This window comes from Fistularia commersonii, chromosome 24 (assembly GCF_037954325.1).
Source record: "Fistularia commersonii isolate RoL2024-O1a breed Wild chromosome 24, RoL_Fcom_v1.0, whole genome shotgun sequence".
NCBI classification, from domain to species: domain Eukaryota; kingdom Metazoa; phylum Chordata; class Actinopteri; order Syngnathiformes; family Fistulariidae; genus Fistularia; species Fistularia commersonii.
Genome location: NC_141307.1, coordinates 10,512,454 through 10,529,188, shown reverse-complemented (window position 1 = coordinate 10,529,188; position 16,735 = coordinate 10,512,454). Strand labels below are relative to the sequence as shown.

Genomic DNA, 16,735 nt, shown 5'->3' with positions numbered 1-16,735 from the left:
TATATACACACAAGTATATACATATATATATAAACACACACATATGTATATATACTGTGTATATATATATATATATATATATGTACACAGATACATACAAACATAAATATGTGTATATATATATACCTCACTCATTCACAAGTCATGTCCTCATTCTGTTATGTATTTTAATCCATGTTGTCATTCCATTCACATCCCGTTTATCTACTTTTATCCTTGTTGTTGTCATTTTGGTTATCTGTTCTTATCCTTGTTGTTGTTGTCTTTCTGTTATCGATTTTCATCCTTGCTGTTGGTTTTGTCACTTGTGTCCTCTATTTATATTTATATCATCCATCCATCCATCTTCTGTCGCTTATCTGGGTAAAAGGGGATGCTGGAGCCTCGCAGGGCCACATAAATACAAACAACCATTCACTCAATCATTCATTCAGGGCAATTTTCCCAATTTTTTTTCCAATTAACCTGCATGTTTTTGGACTGTGGGAGGAAACCCTGGCAGAACATGAGGCCAAACCACTGCGCCACTGTACCACAGTTATTGTTGCACTGATGTGACAGCAATCAATAAAGTATTATTTTATCTTATATGTAACTAACACAAGCCTAAAGAACATGCATGACATAAGCAGACCTCTGGCTAGAGCCGCCGTCCTGGCGGGGTTCTGCTGCAGGGCGCTCGCTCTCTCTGTGTTGTTGCTGTTATTGTTGTTGACCTGGATGCCGTTCTGCTTCATCAGCTGCATCAGCTCCGACTCCAAAGTTGCGATCTGCAGGGAAGGAGGGGCGGAAAGGGGGGGGGGGGGGGAGGATGCGTCGTTCATAGCGTTTGACAACAGTGCTGACTGCAGGCCCCTGAGCGCCAAAGATCCGCTGTCAACATCCCGTCTGGGAGGAAGACAGATGCCCGTGTTGCAAAAATTTCGGAGTTGTTTTGGCTTGCGTTTATATTCACGGCTAAAGACGCAGTGACTCCTCACACCAACAACGCTCACCCTGCTAGCTTCTGGAAAGAGGCCACTTCATAACCCGTCACTATTAGTCAGTGACGTGGAGTCAGTAGAGGCAGGTGAGGCCGGGCCTCACCTGGCATCATGGAAAAAAAAAAAAGTGAGATTAAAAAAAAAATTAAATGGTTATATTTATTCAGTGATTTGTACTCTAAAGTTTTTTTCCACCTAACTTCACCATTTTCAGTCGTTTTTTTTTTTTTTTTTACAAAATCGCTGAAAAAAAAAAAAATTCTGCCAACTGTGTTGCCATGCTGTGTGGCTGAGACCGTATTGCTGTCTCTGTGGATGTCACTATTAAAATTTTCAAACACTTCAAGCGCTAATAAGTATACTAAATTTCCATACTTTAGCTGATGTGTATAATTTTTTTCGGCAACAACTGTAACGTGTTTCTCGTGCCGAGCGATCGTAAAGCGGCAGCGAAGACACACGAAGTGAGGCACGCAGTGACGGTGCCTCATGGTAGGGGGCACTGGTGATCCCACGGATCCCTTTTACTACTCGGCTAAAGAATAATAGAATTAGCATTAGCAAGCTACTGTAAACAGTTAGCAAGTCAAGTTCAGCCATCCTGTTATTTTTTCCTCTTGCTTGGAGGATTATATACTGTAGCTAAACTGAAAGAATTTTCTAAGCAGGAGATAATAAGTAAGGGAAGACCGACGCCGGCTCTAACGGATTTGCTTCAGACTACGAGACGGAAGACTTGGTCTTTTCAAACGGAAAAGGCTGGCTGTGTGGATGTCCACTAAGAAAGCGCCTTTTCTGCTTTTTCTGCATTCTTTTCTCAACTTCTGACAATGTCTGGAGTCAAATGGGATGTTATGACCTGAAGAATCCGCGAAGAAGCCTAATGGAACATGAGTCGTCTGCTCATGTTTTAATTTTTTCTTTTATAGTATATTTTTTAAGCTCTTCTGATATTTTTATATCTTACTGAAGCACATTATTATTAAATGAAAATGCACCCTATGTTGAACCGTCAAGCCCTTAAATAAATAGTTTAAAGTACTAAGTTTAAACCTCATATACATTCTTTATGTTATATTTTTTTCTTTTATAGTATATTTCTAAACTCTTCTGATATTTGTATATCTTACAGACGCACATTATTATTAAAAGAAAATGTACCCACTGTTGAACCACCAAACCTTTGAATAAATACTCACTGCATTTGAACGTTAAATGCAATGTTGTGAAAAAAAACAAAACTGTAAATACTATTGTAAATATTCACCGCCACATCTTTTTTATGCATATTTGTTCAATAAGATATCTATATATTTATTCATATATTTTATATATTTACTGGTGTGCCACTACTACCTAACTGCACGGGCATACAACTTCTGCACCGCCTCATACCACGGTTGTAAATAGGGACTTTTCATGTACAACTTGCACCTTAACTATTTGCATTTTACTATATTTCACATTTACTGTAAAGTCGATGCCTGTGCAAACAAAATTGAGTTCTCGTACATACAGAACGCATACAGAACGACAAAAGAGTTAAAGCCTAAGAGGTGATATATGAAATGCTGCAATCGGGGGTTTGCTAAGCTGGACGAGGCTTGATGTGACAGAGTGACGTGAAATGAGATGATTTACCCGGACTTGAAGTCCCTGGATCTCAGCCAGGTGCGCTTTTTCAGCCTCCTCCAGTCGCCGCCTCTCGGAATCCTCCTTCTGGATGAACTCCACCTCTCTGCAGGAGCGCAAGAGGAAGAAGGGCCCTGAGGCGAGTGCGAGGTCGCGCCCGCTTATTTCAAATTGCAAATATAACCCACATCAGTTGAAGACGTTTTATTGCCATTTTTCAAAAAAAATTTAAATCAAAAAACATTGTATTGTGTAAAACAAAAAAAAACTGCGCCATTGTCGAAATAGTCGCCCTCGAACTGTGATTTTCCTGTTTTTTTTTAAACCTCCTTTTTTTCCACCCAGTCCTTCAAAACAAGTTGATAAGTAACCGTCAGCTATGAGATTAGAAAGTGTTGGCGGAGTCGAAAAGATTAAGAACGGGATTAATTCACATCCAGACAGAGGAAACGTAATCCACTGATACAGACTGACATGCAAATTACGTATTTTAATATTCAGCGACATCTAGTGGCAAGGTTGCGTATTGCAAGTTAATGAAAAGTTATTTTGATGCGTTTTTTGATGGACGCTTTAATAGAATTTAATAAATAAAATGAATTTTTTTGACTTAATGACATTAAATTATTTTTGAATAACTGCTATTTTAAAGTCCACACAGGCCCAATTTATTCTAAATTATTATTTATTTAAAAAAAAAAAAAAGATAATTAGAAAATACCACTCATTTTAAAGGTAAGAAAAGGTTGCTGGATCCATATGGATATATATTACTGAATATTTTTTGAAAAATGATTGTCACAAGGAAAAACCCTCCCCCATATGAAGATCATTTGAAGATGTCATCCACAACATCCGCGCGACGACGACGACGCTCGTCCGCATCTTCCGAGGTCTTACGAAAAAAAGTCACTCACTTCTGCTGAAAATCTTTAATCAGTTTCTTCGCCTTGTTGTACTTTTTTTCCAGCGTCTGGTACTGCGCCTGGGCCTCCTTCAGGTGCTCATTGACGGTGTGGCAGAGGGTCTGCGCTTCGATCCAGTAGCTCTCCAGCTTCAGCATCCTCTCCTTGTTCTCCTCAATGCTGGCCTTCAGCTGGCTCTTCTCCTTCTCCCAGCGCTGCTTCTCCCGCTCCACCGACGCCAGCTGAAAAAGAAAAAGGATGAAAAATTAAAAATCGAAATTGCCCGGAAAAGCAGGTTCGAAATGAAATTCATCAAACCTTGAAAACAAGGGAAGCAAAAAAATGGATTTATTTCAAACTTTATTTCAATATTTCATTGAATTGCACAGTGAGCTATTTAAAATTGTGAAACATAAACATTTCATAAATCAAAATAAGCCATGTATTTATTAAGTTCTTTATTTTACAAGTTTTTCTACCTTTCCTTCTCAAATGCAAAAGAATTGAAATGAATTAAATTAGAATCTAAAAACATTTAAATTGCATTTAAACAACATTTAGATGAAATAAAATAAAATAATAAAAAATAAAATAAAAGCATGGATGCGGGTTTGAAAAAAAAAATCAAAAATGTATTTATTTATTTGTTATTTATTTTTATTTCACCAGATAAATATTTTAATGGCATGATAAAATGTATTATTATTTATATTTTTTGAAATATAGGACAACAATTTCAGAGTTAAGTTTTGATATTTAATTATTAGCCCTTTAATGTTCAAACAGGGGAAGAAAAAAAAGATCTAAAACTTTTTTTCATTTAGGAGCAACTACAACTTTAATGAGATTTAATTGAATTGAATTTAATGCACTGTATATCATTTAGTCATAATTGTTTTTTTTTTTATTTTACCAGTGCAGCAGCTGTTTTCAATACTTTTCAAATTAAAATGCATTGAAATGAATGAGTACATAATAAACTGCAATGAATTAAGATAAAATAGAAGTAAAAATAACTACCCTTTTAATTTAATTAGATTGAATTTAATTTAATTGCTCAATATGTCATTTAGCTATTTCATATTGTAATACATTTCTTAAATTGTAATAAGCCATGTATTTATTCTTATATCTTACGAGTGTTGCTGTTTTCAAGCCTTTTCAAAATTAAAATGAATTGAAATAAAATCAAACAGAATGCAAGTGCGATAAAATAAAATAAAATAAAATAAAATAGAGGAAAATGCATGTAATACAATAAAATAAAATGTAAACTTTTTTTTTTTGAGAATCACAATCCTAAACCGAGTCTCAATACTTCTGAGCTCAACACACCCGGCGGGAGCTAGCAGCGAACAGTTAATATCATTCATCAATTTGAATTTTCATATTATTTATTCAATTGATTAAAACTTGCCTTGTTACGGAATGTCATATTTGTCAGTTTTTTTCCCCCAAATATTTAATCCGTCAAAAAATTCCACAAACTAGTGACCAATGAACCAATGTTTTAATTTGGGGGCCTTTTGGGGACAAAATACAAATAAATAACGTTAAAGAATACATAGACTTAAGAATCAGATGTTGCAAAGGAAGCAGCCACCAGCCACGCATATGTTTGTTTTTAAATTTGCCGTGGCAACCGCCGCCTTCCAACACTTACCTTGTTCTTCAGCTTCTGTATCTCGGCCTCCGTCACCGTGTGTTTGACCTGGAGCTGTTTTCCGCAAAAGATGAAAAAACAAAAAGGAGAGAAAGAACGATCAGATGTGTGCCAGGAATAGGGATGCCCGCACTTCTCAGTATTTTTTTTTTTTCCTGAACGTATGTTTTTAGCGGTTGTTTCACGTTCAGGGACTAAGCATTTCAGTCGCCGTACTTCTCTGAACTTCTGGTACAGCTTCACGGCGTCCAACTCGGACGGAGACGTGATCTCCTCCGTCTCGGGTAAGTCGAACACCTCGATGTTTTTCTCATCGCCTGCTCCCGTTTCCTCGTCGTCCGTGGCATATTCCCCGGTCCGCTGGGGAAAAAAAAACATAAAAACAAAGCGTGGATGCGGGTTTGGGAAAAAAAAAAAAAAAAAAGTATTTATTTATTTGTTATTTCTTTTTATTTCACCAGATAAATATTTTAATGGCATGATAAAATGTATTATTATTTATATATTTTTAAATATAGGACAACAATTTCAGAATTAAGTTTTGATATTTGATTATTAGCCCTTTAATGTTTAAACAGGGGAAGAAAAAAAAAGACTGAAAACTTTTGTTCATTTAGGAGCAACTGCAACTTTAATGAGATTTAATTGAATTGAATTGAATTGCACAGTATATCATTTAGTTATAATTGTCTTTTTTTATTTTACAAGTGCTGCAGTTGTTTTCAATTCTTTTCAAATTAAAATGCATTGAAACGAATGAATATAAAATAAAATGCGATAAATTAAAATAAAATAGAAACAAAATTAACAACCAATCTAATTATATTGAACTTAATTTAATTGCTCAATATGTTCTTTGGCTATCTGATGTTGCGTTACATTTATTACATGTATTTATTCTTTTTTTTTACGAGTGTTGTTGTTTTCAAGCCTTTTCAAATTAAAATGAATTGAAATAAAATCAAATAAAATGCAATCCATTAAAATAAAACACATTAAAATGATTTAAAATAAAATCACATGTTTGTTTTGCTTGATTTTTTTTTTCTAAACATTTCATGCCACAAAAAAAAAAATGCCACAGAAAAATGAACCAATAATAAATTACGAACAAAATAAGACTACACTATCCTTTCCTATGGGGACATTCAGAAAATCATATAGTAAACTATAAATATAAATATCTAGAAGTTGCACAGGAGGCAGTTGTGGAATTTTTTCTGCAAAGCCAGGCAGTTGTTTTGAATCCTGTCGCCGTGGCTACCAGACATACAACCATTCACCCCTTTATTCACACGCCTGGACAATTTAGGGTTCCTGCACATTTTTGGAGCAGACCAGAGAACCCAGAGGAAAGACCGGAATCCAAGCGAGGACCTTTTTTGATGCAACACAACCGATACGATCAACGGAAAATAAAAAGTTGCGGATACCCAATGGAACTCGCCGGTGGGTATTACCTCGTCGTCATCGGCGTCATAGTGAGTGTACTGCTGCTCCAGCAACTCTCTCTGTCGCCTCTCCTGCTCCAGGGTCTGCTGGATGAGCGTGGCCACCTCACTCTGCTGACCAGGACGCTCTCTGCCAATCACAAACCTGCAACCGAGCGCACCATTATGACACAGCCAAACAATGGATGTGCAGAGTCCAAAGTCTGGACGGTTGCAAAACAGCAGCAGCGCACCGTTTAGCTACGTTCCCATTTGTTAAGCCGCTTCTGGTGTAGAAATTCGAATAACTAGCAACCGACATGGTCCCGGAAATCCGTTTTGTATTTTAAATCCGGTTTCAATACTTAGTCTAAACCTGGGGTCGGCATCCTTCACCGCTCAAAGAGCTATTTGGACACGTTTCACCACAAGAAAAAAAAACAACTTTGAAATTTAAAATGAATTAACATGGCTTCTAACGTTTTTGGGATTCTTTGTCTTCGTGATATGTATAAACAAAATATGTGTTGCATTTTATTTGAACCAATGATCTGCAGAAAAGAACTACATTACATTTAGTATTTGCATTTAGTAGTTGCATGCAAACTACTTTTAAGCAAATCACTCAATGTCTATTTGAGTCCTTCTTGTATTAATGAAAAAAAAGGCAGAACTTAAATTATCCACCGGCATCAAGCCAAAAATGCCGTCCTCTGTGTGTGCAGTTGTTCATTAAGACCAACAAAATTATTTTACATTTGATTTAGATGCTACAAGATAAGCCATCATCTTCAAATCACAATGACATTTAAAAAAATGAACAAACTAAAATACATTACATTTTAATTAAATACTTGTTAATTATTTTCAAAGGTCACAGGGGAGACGCATCAGAAGGATCGAAGAGGGTTGCCGACCCCTCGGCTAGTTTAATAAATATACAGGACGACGTACAGAACTCAATGCAATGATAAGAAATGATTGTCTCTTTAAATGCACTTTTGCACCTAATTGATAAAAAATATAAAATATAATCAAATCTTATACAATCAATGCGCACTTGTGTTCATATTCCTAGCGTATATGAAAATATTTCTCAGGTGTATTTAGCTTGAATCCGTTTATTCCATTTCATTTCAATGAATAAATAGTATATATTGGTTTTTGTGTCTATTCGAATGATCACAAATTCATTATACACTTATTGTTTTTTATTGGAAATACATATGTGCAATATTTGTATCTTTTTCCTCTTTTTTTGCAAACTAAATATCAATTTTGTATCTTGTATATTTTGACTGCAGCCTTAACCCTTTCTCCCCTTTTCTTTTAGAAATATTCTATTTTAGGATGATTTATCTTTTTGAGATATTGTAAAATAAAAAAAATAAAATAAAAAGCATATGGGCTGAGGATGGTGAAAGAAGTTGAAGAAAAAAATGAGGACAAAAAACAAAATGATAGCAAAGTGAAATATTTTTGGGCAATTCTCATTAAAATGCACGCAGTCGAAACAACAATCACATCTAAATCTATCAGTTTGGATTGACGCGGTAAAAGCACTCACCAATTGCTCAAAAACCACATGAATGAATATAATTTCTAATGCATCATCCTGATAACTCAAAAAAAAAGTTTGTCTGTGTGCTCAGCAAGAGGAGCAAACAAGAGAGGAAGTGAGGGCGAGTGGATGTGAGATGGGGTTTAATCAAGTGAATTCGGGTCTTTGGCGTATTTCTAAAGGCGGCGAGGAAAGGGGCCTTACGCTTCAGCAGACAGGCAGATTTGATTAGGCGATTTTAATGTAAGGGGACAAGTGAAGGGCAAGACGCGGAATTAAACGAAAGAGTGTCGGCTCCGGTCGGGGACAAGCACATCTCCTGGCAGCGGTTCTGAGGAGCAGCCGACAATTGTTCCAACCCAAGCGTGACTTGTATGCTTGTGAAGTGGAAGTCTCAGAAGGCATACTTAGCGTACTTCCCTCGTGCATCGTCTTCGTTTGGGGTCGCCTCTATGCTGTGCAAGAGCTTGTCACTATTTACTTAGCAGCTAGTATTGGTTGTTTCATCCTGGGCAGTAGCTCTGACCAGACTCCGGTGTACAACCTCAGGGGTGTTGGAATCTCCACAAATTACGGGGAGTGTCCTTGTCTTGTTGGCTGTGGCTTCTCTTCTTTTAGCCAACTTACTATTCTGGCAAGTCATCATAACGGTTACCTTGTTGTTGCCAGTTTCTCCGCGGGCTGCAACTGACGACCTTGCCCACCTACTCGAACTGTCCTTGTCCTCGCCCACGACCAGTCCAACTGGCTTGGATCTCTTTTGGACGATGAAGACCACACTTAACAAGGCCGACTAACATTTTGACCTGAAGATTTTGGTGATTTTGATCAGCTAACTCATCCATGTGGCTACCAACACCCTATTCAAAATTATATCCTGCAGTTCTTTACCACTTTAGATTGATTGCTGCAGGGTACCGAGCGCCCTCTACTGACAGGTCACCACTAGGAATCTGTTGATGCTGCAATCAGTCCAGCATCAATTTTCTGGGCATATTGGGATAATGGACATTGGCCTTTGGGTCGTTGACGATTGCTTTTTACAATTACTGTAATTTCCAGACTATTGGGCGCACCGGCTAGCCGATCGCTATCTCGGGCTTCCTCCTGCGCACTAGAACCGTCAAAGTCGTCTTCTTCGGTGTCAGAGTTGAACGGACTCAGAATTTCCCGGTCATTTTATCGGTCCGATGTGACGAGGATAAACGTTTTAGCGGCGTGAAGCTCGTTAGCGTCCCCCACCCAAAAAAGTCCATATATTAGCCGCATTGTTGTTTAGGTGAAAAAAGTCGCGGCTTATCATCCGGAAATTAGGGTAATAGCTGCAATCTGGCTCCTTGTTTTGACAACAAATCATTTGGGCTGCCTGACAGGAGCTTCCGGTTTATGCGAAGGCGGGTTATTCATGAGGAGTCCAATGGGATTCTATTCATCAGGTTGTCCTTCGATACCAGTACGTTCTTTGGTTAACCACCCTTGCCACCATGGTGGCAAGACACTCCTGGAGTGCATTCAGCTTCTTCCACTAGTGAATCAATCACCTCAGGGCCCAGTGCCATCTAACTCTTCAAACTAGATGCCGGTTCTCAAATGCCACTGGATTTTGTTCTGGGAGGTTCCTGTGAGGTTGCTATTTCCTTGCCCCTGAGAGTACACTGCATGTTCTAGGGTGCGGCTTTGTCTAGCTTGAGCAGCAAACCTCTCGTTGGGTTTCCCCAGTAGCTACACCTGATGAAGACCTAGAATTGGAGGACGTTGAAGCCAGAATGATGCTACTATTTTCACCTTCGTCAAGAAGCATGGAGGACCTCGACTAAGGGTTCCGGCTGGGCATTAAGACTTTGTCGGTTCTGGTGTTGGTGTTCTGGTGTTTTTACGCACTTTTTTTTAAAATATGCATACAACATGTGGTTCATATTTTATGAGTAAAAATCACGAAATATGATACTCTCAGAGCTTCATGGATCCTTTTGCCACCTTCACTTTTATGGAAGGCGCTTTGTAAATAAATCGAATATTATTCAGATACCGTGTGCTTGACACAGTCACGGATAAAAAAAAATCCCTGTGAATGTGAACAGCAGAAGGGCAACATGGGCAAACTAAAGAAATATCTGATATAAATGCTAATGCTAATCTGTTATAAATGCTAATGCTACATGCAATTTGGGAAATATGCAAATCCTCTTAAAATAAAAAGCAGTGGTGAGGGTCTTTTGTAATTAATGCTGTGAAATCACCTTTTTTTATACTTGAGACATCACTGCAGCACATAAGTGCATTCATATATTTCAAAATGTGCCCTGCATGACTCATATACTATAATGTGTTCGGGTTTTTTTTTTAATTTTTCGTTGTGAAATGTATACCATCTTTATTATTCCCATGTGATAGCTTGCTACAAAGCAAATTTTTTCCTTCCTGTGACTTTACGAGGGGTTAAATCAGATTTTAAAAAAAAACAAAACAAAACCTGGATGATTCGTTGGCTGGGATAAATATAGCTAAAGGAGCTAATCTAGGACAACCACCCATAAAACCTTTTAATGATTAGACAGAGAGATGGAAAGGATTTACCAAGAAGCAGAAAAAGGTAGGGGAGGATGGAGAGAGGAAAATCAAATCAAAGCGTTGCCCAATGAATAGGACCTTTTGTTGTATTTTAATTTATTGCTGTTGATATCATCCATTCACTTATTTACAGGATTTTTGTTTTTTTACTAAGGCGACTTATATTACATTTCAGATTTTGGGGCGATTTATTTGTAATTTGTTAAAAAATAAGTTGTCTTGACTTCTCCAGCATGTGTGACAAACCAGAACACCAGTAAAATAAAAAAGGGAGAGACCGCCCTCTATATATAATAATTAAATTGATTAATGTATATATGTCAATTTTATATAAAGTAATATTTATGTAATAAATGCGTAAATATATATTTGCCATGATGTAAAAAACTTGATATACATATATACACGCACACGCACACACACACACACACACACACACACACACACACACACATTTATTTATTTATTTATTTATTTATTTTATTAAATGTATTTAATTTTTTTGCAGTGTTATTCGTGATAATTCAATTTAAAAAAAAAAAAAAAAAACAACTAATCACTACAGTAGCCCAGTGATTATGTTAATAATGTTTATACATTGGGGCAAAATAGTATTTTGTCAGCCACCAATTTAACAAGTTCTCTCACTTAAAAAGATGACAGAGGCCTGTAATTTTCACCATAGGTCCACCTCAACTATGAGACAGAATGAGGGGGAAGAATCCAGGAAATCACATTATAGGATTTTAAACAAATTAATTGGTAAATTCCTCAATAAAATGAGTATTTGGTCACCTACAAACAAGCAAGATTCCTGGCTCTCACAGACCTGTTACTTCTTTTTTAAGAGGCGCCTCTGTCCTCCACCTGTATTAATGGCACCTGTTTTTTTTTGTTTTTTTTTTCTCTTTCCCTTTTTTTTGAACATTTATTAGAACAGGTTCCTTAACAGAGTCATACACATTCTTACAAAACCTCATAACAAGATATACATTATACAATATTCTTTATAGGTCACTTATTTCCTCACTAGCAACCGGAAAATAAAATAAAACTAAAAAAATTAGCACCTGTTTGAACTGGTTATCAGTATAAAAGACACCTGTCCACAACCTCAACCAGTCACACTCCAAACTCCACTATGACCAAGACCATGGAGCTGTCAAAGGACACCAGAAACAAAATTGTAACCCCGCACCAGGCTGGGAAGACCGAGTCTGCGATAGGTAAAGAAATCAACCTAGGGAGCAATTATTAGAAAATGGAAGACGACTCATAATCTCCCTCCACGCAAGATCTCAACCCGTGGGTTCAAAATGATCACAAGAACGGCGAGCAAAAATCCCAGAACTACACGGAGCGACCTCGCGAATGACCTGCAGAGAGCTGGGACCAATCAGTAACACATTACGCTGCCAGGGACTCAAATCCTGCAGTGCCAGACGAGTCCCCCTGCTTAAGCCAGTACATGTCCAGGCCCGTCTGAAGTTTGCTAGAGAGCATTTGGATGATCCAGAAGAGGATTGGGAGAATGTCCTATGGTCGGATGAAACCAAAATAGAACTTTTTGGTAAAAAAAACTCAACTTGTCGTGTTTGGGGGAGCAAGAAGGCTGAGTTGTATCCATATAACACCGTGCCTGCTGTGAAGCGTTTTTCTGTAAAGGGACCAGGACGACTGATCCATGTAAAAAAAACAAAAAACGGGGTCATGTATGGTGAGATTTTGAGCCAAAGCCTCCTTCCATCTTTCAGCATGACAATGATCCTAAACACACCGCCCGGCCAATGAAGGAGTGGCTTCGTAAGAAGTATTTCAAGGTCCTGGAGTAGCCTAGCCGGTCTCCAGATATCAAACCCAGAGAAAATCTTTGGAGGGAGTTGAATGTCTGTGTTGCCCAGCAACAGCCCCAAAACATCACTGCTCTAGAAGAGATCTGCATGGAGGAATGGGCCAAAATACCAGCAACAGTTTGTGAAAACCTTATGAACATTTGACCTCTATCATTGCCAACAAAGGGTATACCGGATAACAAAGTATTAAGAGAAACTTTATTGACCAAATACTTATTTTCCACCAAAATTTGCAAATAAAATGAGACAATGTGATTTTCTGGATTTCTTTTTCTCATTCTTGAAATATACCATCATCCTTTTAAGTGGGAGAGCTTGCACAATCGCTGGCTGACTAAATACTTTTTTGCCCCACTGTAAATGTGAATATTTAGTGGATTGGAGGCCATTTTGGTGATACGGGAGTCGTTTTTCTTGGGGGTTTAGAGCTTCTTGACCCACTCTAGTTCCTATAATCTTCCGCTAATCCACAGATCCTCATCAGCAGTTGGCAAGAGAAAAAAAAAATCATGTAGCTTTGAATCTACAAATCTACTTCACTGCCGTAGCTTAAACAAAATAGAGTTGAGAGGACATCATATTGCTTTTGACCAATCGCAGAGGAAAAAAAGGGGCTTCTGCAAAGGTGTAACCGATGACAACCAACTGCGATTTGTTTTTATCTTACCGGACGATCCCCGATGTGTTCCTGAGGACCGACGCCGCAAAACTCTGCGTGACGCCCACCAGACTGGTTCCGTCCACCTCCACGATCTGGTCGTTCACTTTAATCCTGACAAACAAACACACCATTTTCCAATTTTCCTTGCATGCAAATGCAAATGACGATAATGGCTATTCGATTGAAAACAATGGTGAACACTCGCTGTACCGATGTTCAACGCTGATATAGATCGTCTCTGTACTTGTATGACTTTAAAACCGGACTTATATATTGGACAAGTGAGGAGACAAACAAACTGGCTGGTCATGCATGCTAATGTTATTTTCTAAATTATAACAGAGGCAGACTTTCCACTACAATCGCTCCAGACAGTTGCCTAACCAGGAGACAGAAGGAATAAGGCTCAAAGTAAAATCGGCGAGGGAGAAGGAGGGAAGCTATATGGGCTAACCGGGACGCTGGCGAGTTCTTGGCCTCGGGAAACGGCGCGACAAAAAAAAAAAAAAAAAAAAAAATCCATGCCTCTTGAGAAGTGATAGAAGGTCAACCCCGGCACTTGACCCAGTCGCCGAGAAATGTGCGCTTAAACCCCCATTAAGTGCGCTCGAAGATACAGGATGCGTGTTTTAATTTCGATTAACTGCATGTGCGAAGACTTAAAATCACCAATGCAACTGATTTCATTTGGTTGGTCCTCTTTTTTTTTTTTTTTTTTGGTCAATTATGTTTTGCTGCCATTTTTTCCACTGTCCATCTCATGTTTATTCAATTTTTTTAATTAGAAGCCACAAGGACTAAATACTTGTGTATATAAAAAGATTTCCGAATAGCACATCTAGTAAACTCTCAATATTATTTTTAATTTAATTGTTGTTAATATTTATAGTTTACAATTATAAACAAATGATAAATATTATAAATTGCAAACAGTGACATAACAATGAGCATTGTACAGTTTCCTATTATTAGCTGAAGAAAAACTGAAAAGCAAAAGAATAATGGATATCAGTGAGTTATTTTGTGACCTGCTATCTATCAAATAAAGGAACTGGTCAGGAGGAGAAATGAAAATTGGTGAAAATAAAAATTTAACAAAAAAAGTTTTGATTTGTTTCTTTCGTTTTTTGTTTTTGGTTGAGAACACCCTGAATAAGTGAAATGTGTCTTTTTTTAAAAGACAAAAAAAACTCCTTTTGGTCCTGTTATGGTCCAACAGGACTATTTAAAGGAAACAAATTGGTCATAAGGCCAATCTATACAAATGCAGTTTTACCAGTTTTACAAATTCAAACAGCGCTGTAGTACTTGCAGTAAAATTCTGCCTTAAATCTCTTGTCAGACTAACAGCTAAAATAAACGATTTACATGCGTCTCACACGAAAAAAAAAGTAAAACGAGAAAAGACACAAGCAGTTTTAGACATCAGAGATTAACAACCATAAATTACTTTTAATTTTTTTTTTTTTAAAAAGAAACCTATGCTCTCTGGGTGGATTCGGACAGTGATTTTTCCTTGACGGTTTCATTTATATATTTAGTTAATTGTTATTAACAGAAAATCACAGATTTGAGGAAAAACAATGCTGGAATTTTTCCGTCAAATTAAAACATTAATCTCATACATTTCCACATTTTTGATGTTTTAAAAAAAAAAAAAAAAATTCTTTCAACAAAATTACCTCAATCTACATAGTCTGGTCTCCGCTTAAAATAGCTCTTTTTAATTCACTCCATTAAACCAACGCTTACATACCGGTTGGCGGCACTAAACGGCCCAGAGGGAATCGAACCGCCAACCTATTTGGAGTCCAATTCCTAATCCCACCCCTTAAGTTCCTGAAAACGTTGGGTTTGGCCGCCACGTGGGGTAAAAAAGTAATCTTCCTAAAACACACTTGAAAGGGGAACTGAAAAAGTACAAAATATAACTCCCCCCACGCAAAAAAAAACTATTTGATTAATGTGCAGAAAATGAGTTTTCATTATGAATATTTAGGTCAAATGTTCAGTAAATGGCATACCTCCCTCTCTCCCCCGACATTAACAAATGAATTAAAAAAAAAGAACACTGCATGACACTTGGTGTCCCAGACTGTTCCTCTCTCGGTGGATTTAATCCCAAACCCTCGCTTCAAATCTGACAGGGACAGAGTGTCCCTGCGTGCATGTGTGAATAAAAAGAGACACACTGCGCATACACTACATTTATTTTTTTTTTTCGGCGCATATTTGTATGGTGAGTGCTTTCATGACTGATATATAAATAATCTCAGATGCTCAGATGAAAAACATAGTTGTTTTTTTTTTTTTTTTTTTTTTTTTACCTTCCGTCCCTCTCTGCTGCACCGCCTTCAATGACCGTCTTGACAAAAATACCCAATTTCTCCAGGCCCGCGTCGGCGCCGACTCCCATCCCGATGATGCTGATCCCGAGGCCGTCCTCGTCTGGGAACGCACAGAGCGCACAGTTTGACGGGGACGTGCACAGGTAAGACACAGGGTGTTGTTTTTGAGCGACTGGTTTGCCCGTTTCCGCTCATCGTTAATTATTCGTGGGGACATCAGGGTTACGTAACGGTTCACGGGATGGTGAAATCACACACCGCAGAGTCGTTCCCTTTGTGAACCCTGAGCCGAAAAGACAATAAGCGAGGGAACCCAAAACGAACTGTGCACTTGGATGTTTTTACCCACGATTCAAAGCCATCATATCGTCCCTTCGTAACTGAACAAACAGAAATCCGATGACCAACCTGTGGCAAATAGTTTTATCGCCAAAGTAAACAAACTCCAAACACAAGTTATCAACTACTAACTCAGTTTCACATTTTGACGTTGGAAAAACTCCAAAGTTCTTATCTATGCCTGATTTGGTAAAGGAGAACCTGCAATCTTTTTTTTTTTTTTTTTTTTAATAATTTTATTCTATTTTTTTACTTTGTTAAAATCAGCTCAGTGCAACATTGGCGTCTGAGGGTTGTTTTTTTTAACCACCGTTTGCCATTTGAAATACAGTGGATTTATTTATTATACTATATTATTACGTATTTCATGCTGCATGCTGATCTAATTTCTCCTTGCATGTAAAATACTATTATATAGATATTAAAATTATATATACACACACACACACACACATATATATATATATACGTATATGTGTGTGTATATATATGTGTGTATGTATATATTATACATACATATATACACACACTATATATATATAGTGTGTGTGTGTATATATATGTATGTGTAAATATATGTACACACACACACACACACACACACACACACACACACACACACACACACACACACACACACACACACACACACACACACACACACACACACACACACACAGTGTCTATCATAAGTATTCACCCCCTTGGATGTTTTACCCTTTAAGTGCTTTCATAAATCAATCAGTCAATAAAATTTGGCTTCTTCAACACAAAAATTAATTGGAAAAA

The 16,735-nt window shown here is 37.5% G+C and overlaps 1 protein-coding gene across 3 annotated transcripts in view; it reads right to left on the bottom strand.

Moving 5' to 3' along the window:
* The window catches only part of ppp1r9a (protein phosphatase 1, regulatory subunit 9A), a 40,343-nt gene that overhangs the window by 9,820 nt on the left and 13,788 nt on the right, over positions 1-16,735 (bottom strand). For all 3 annotated transcript variants that reach the window (XM_086171596.1, XM_086171597.1, XM_086171595.1), the window contains exons 4-11: positions 15,587-15,707; positions 13,266-13,370; positions 6,644-6,779; positions 5,400-5,543; positions 5,184-5,237; positions 3,533-3,762; positions 2,625-2,721; positions 635-770 (exon numbers count right to left, since the gene is read on the bottom strand). In XM_086171596.1, coding sequence (XP_086027722.1) covers positions 635-770; positions 2,625-2,721; positions 3,533-3,762; positions 5,184-5,237; positions 5,400-5,543; positions 6,644-6,779; positions 13,266-13,370; positions 15,587-15,707 — 1,023 coding nt within the window. The remainder of the gene's footprint in view (positions 1-634; positions 771-2,624; positions 2,722-3,532; positions 3,763-5,183; positions 5,238-5,399; positions 5,544-6,643; positions 6,780-13,265; positions 13,371-15,586; positions 15,708-16,735) is intronic.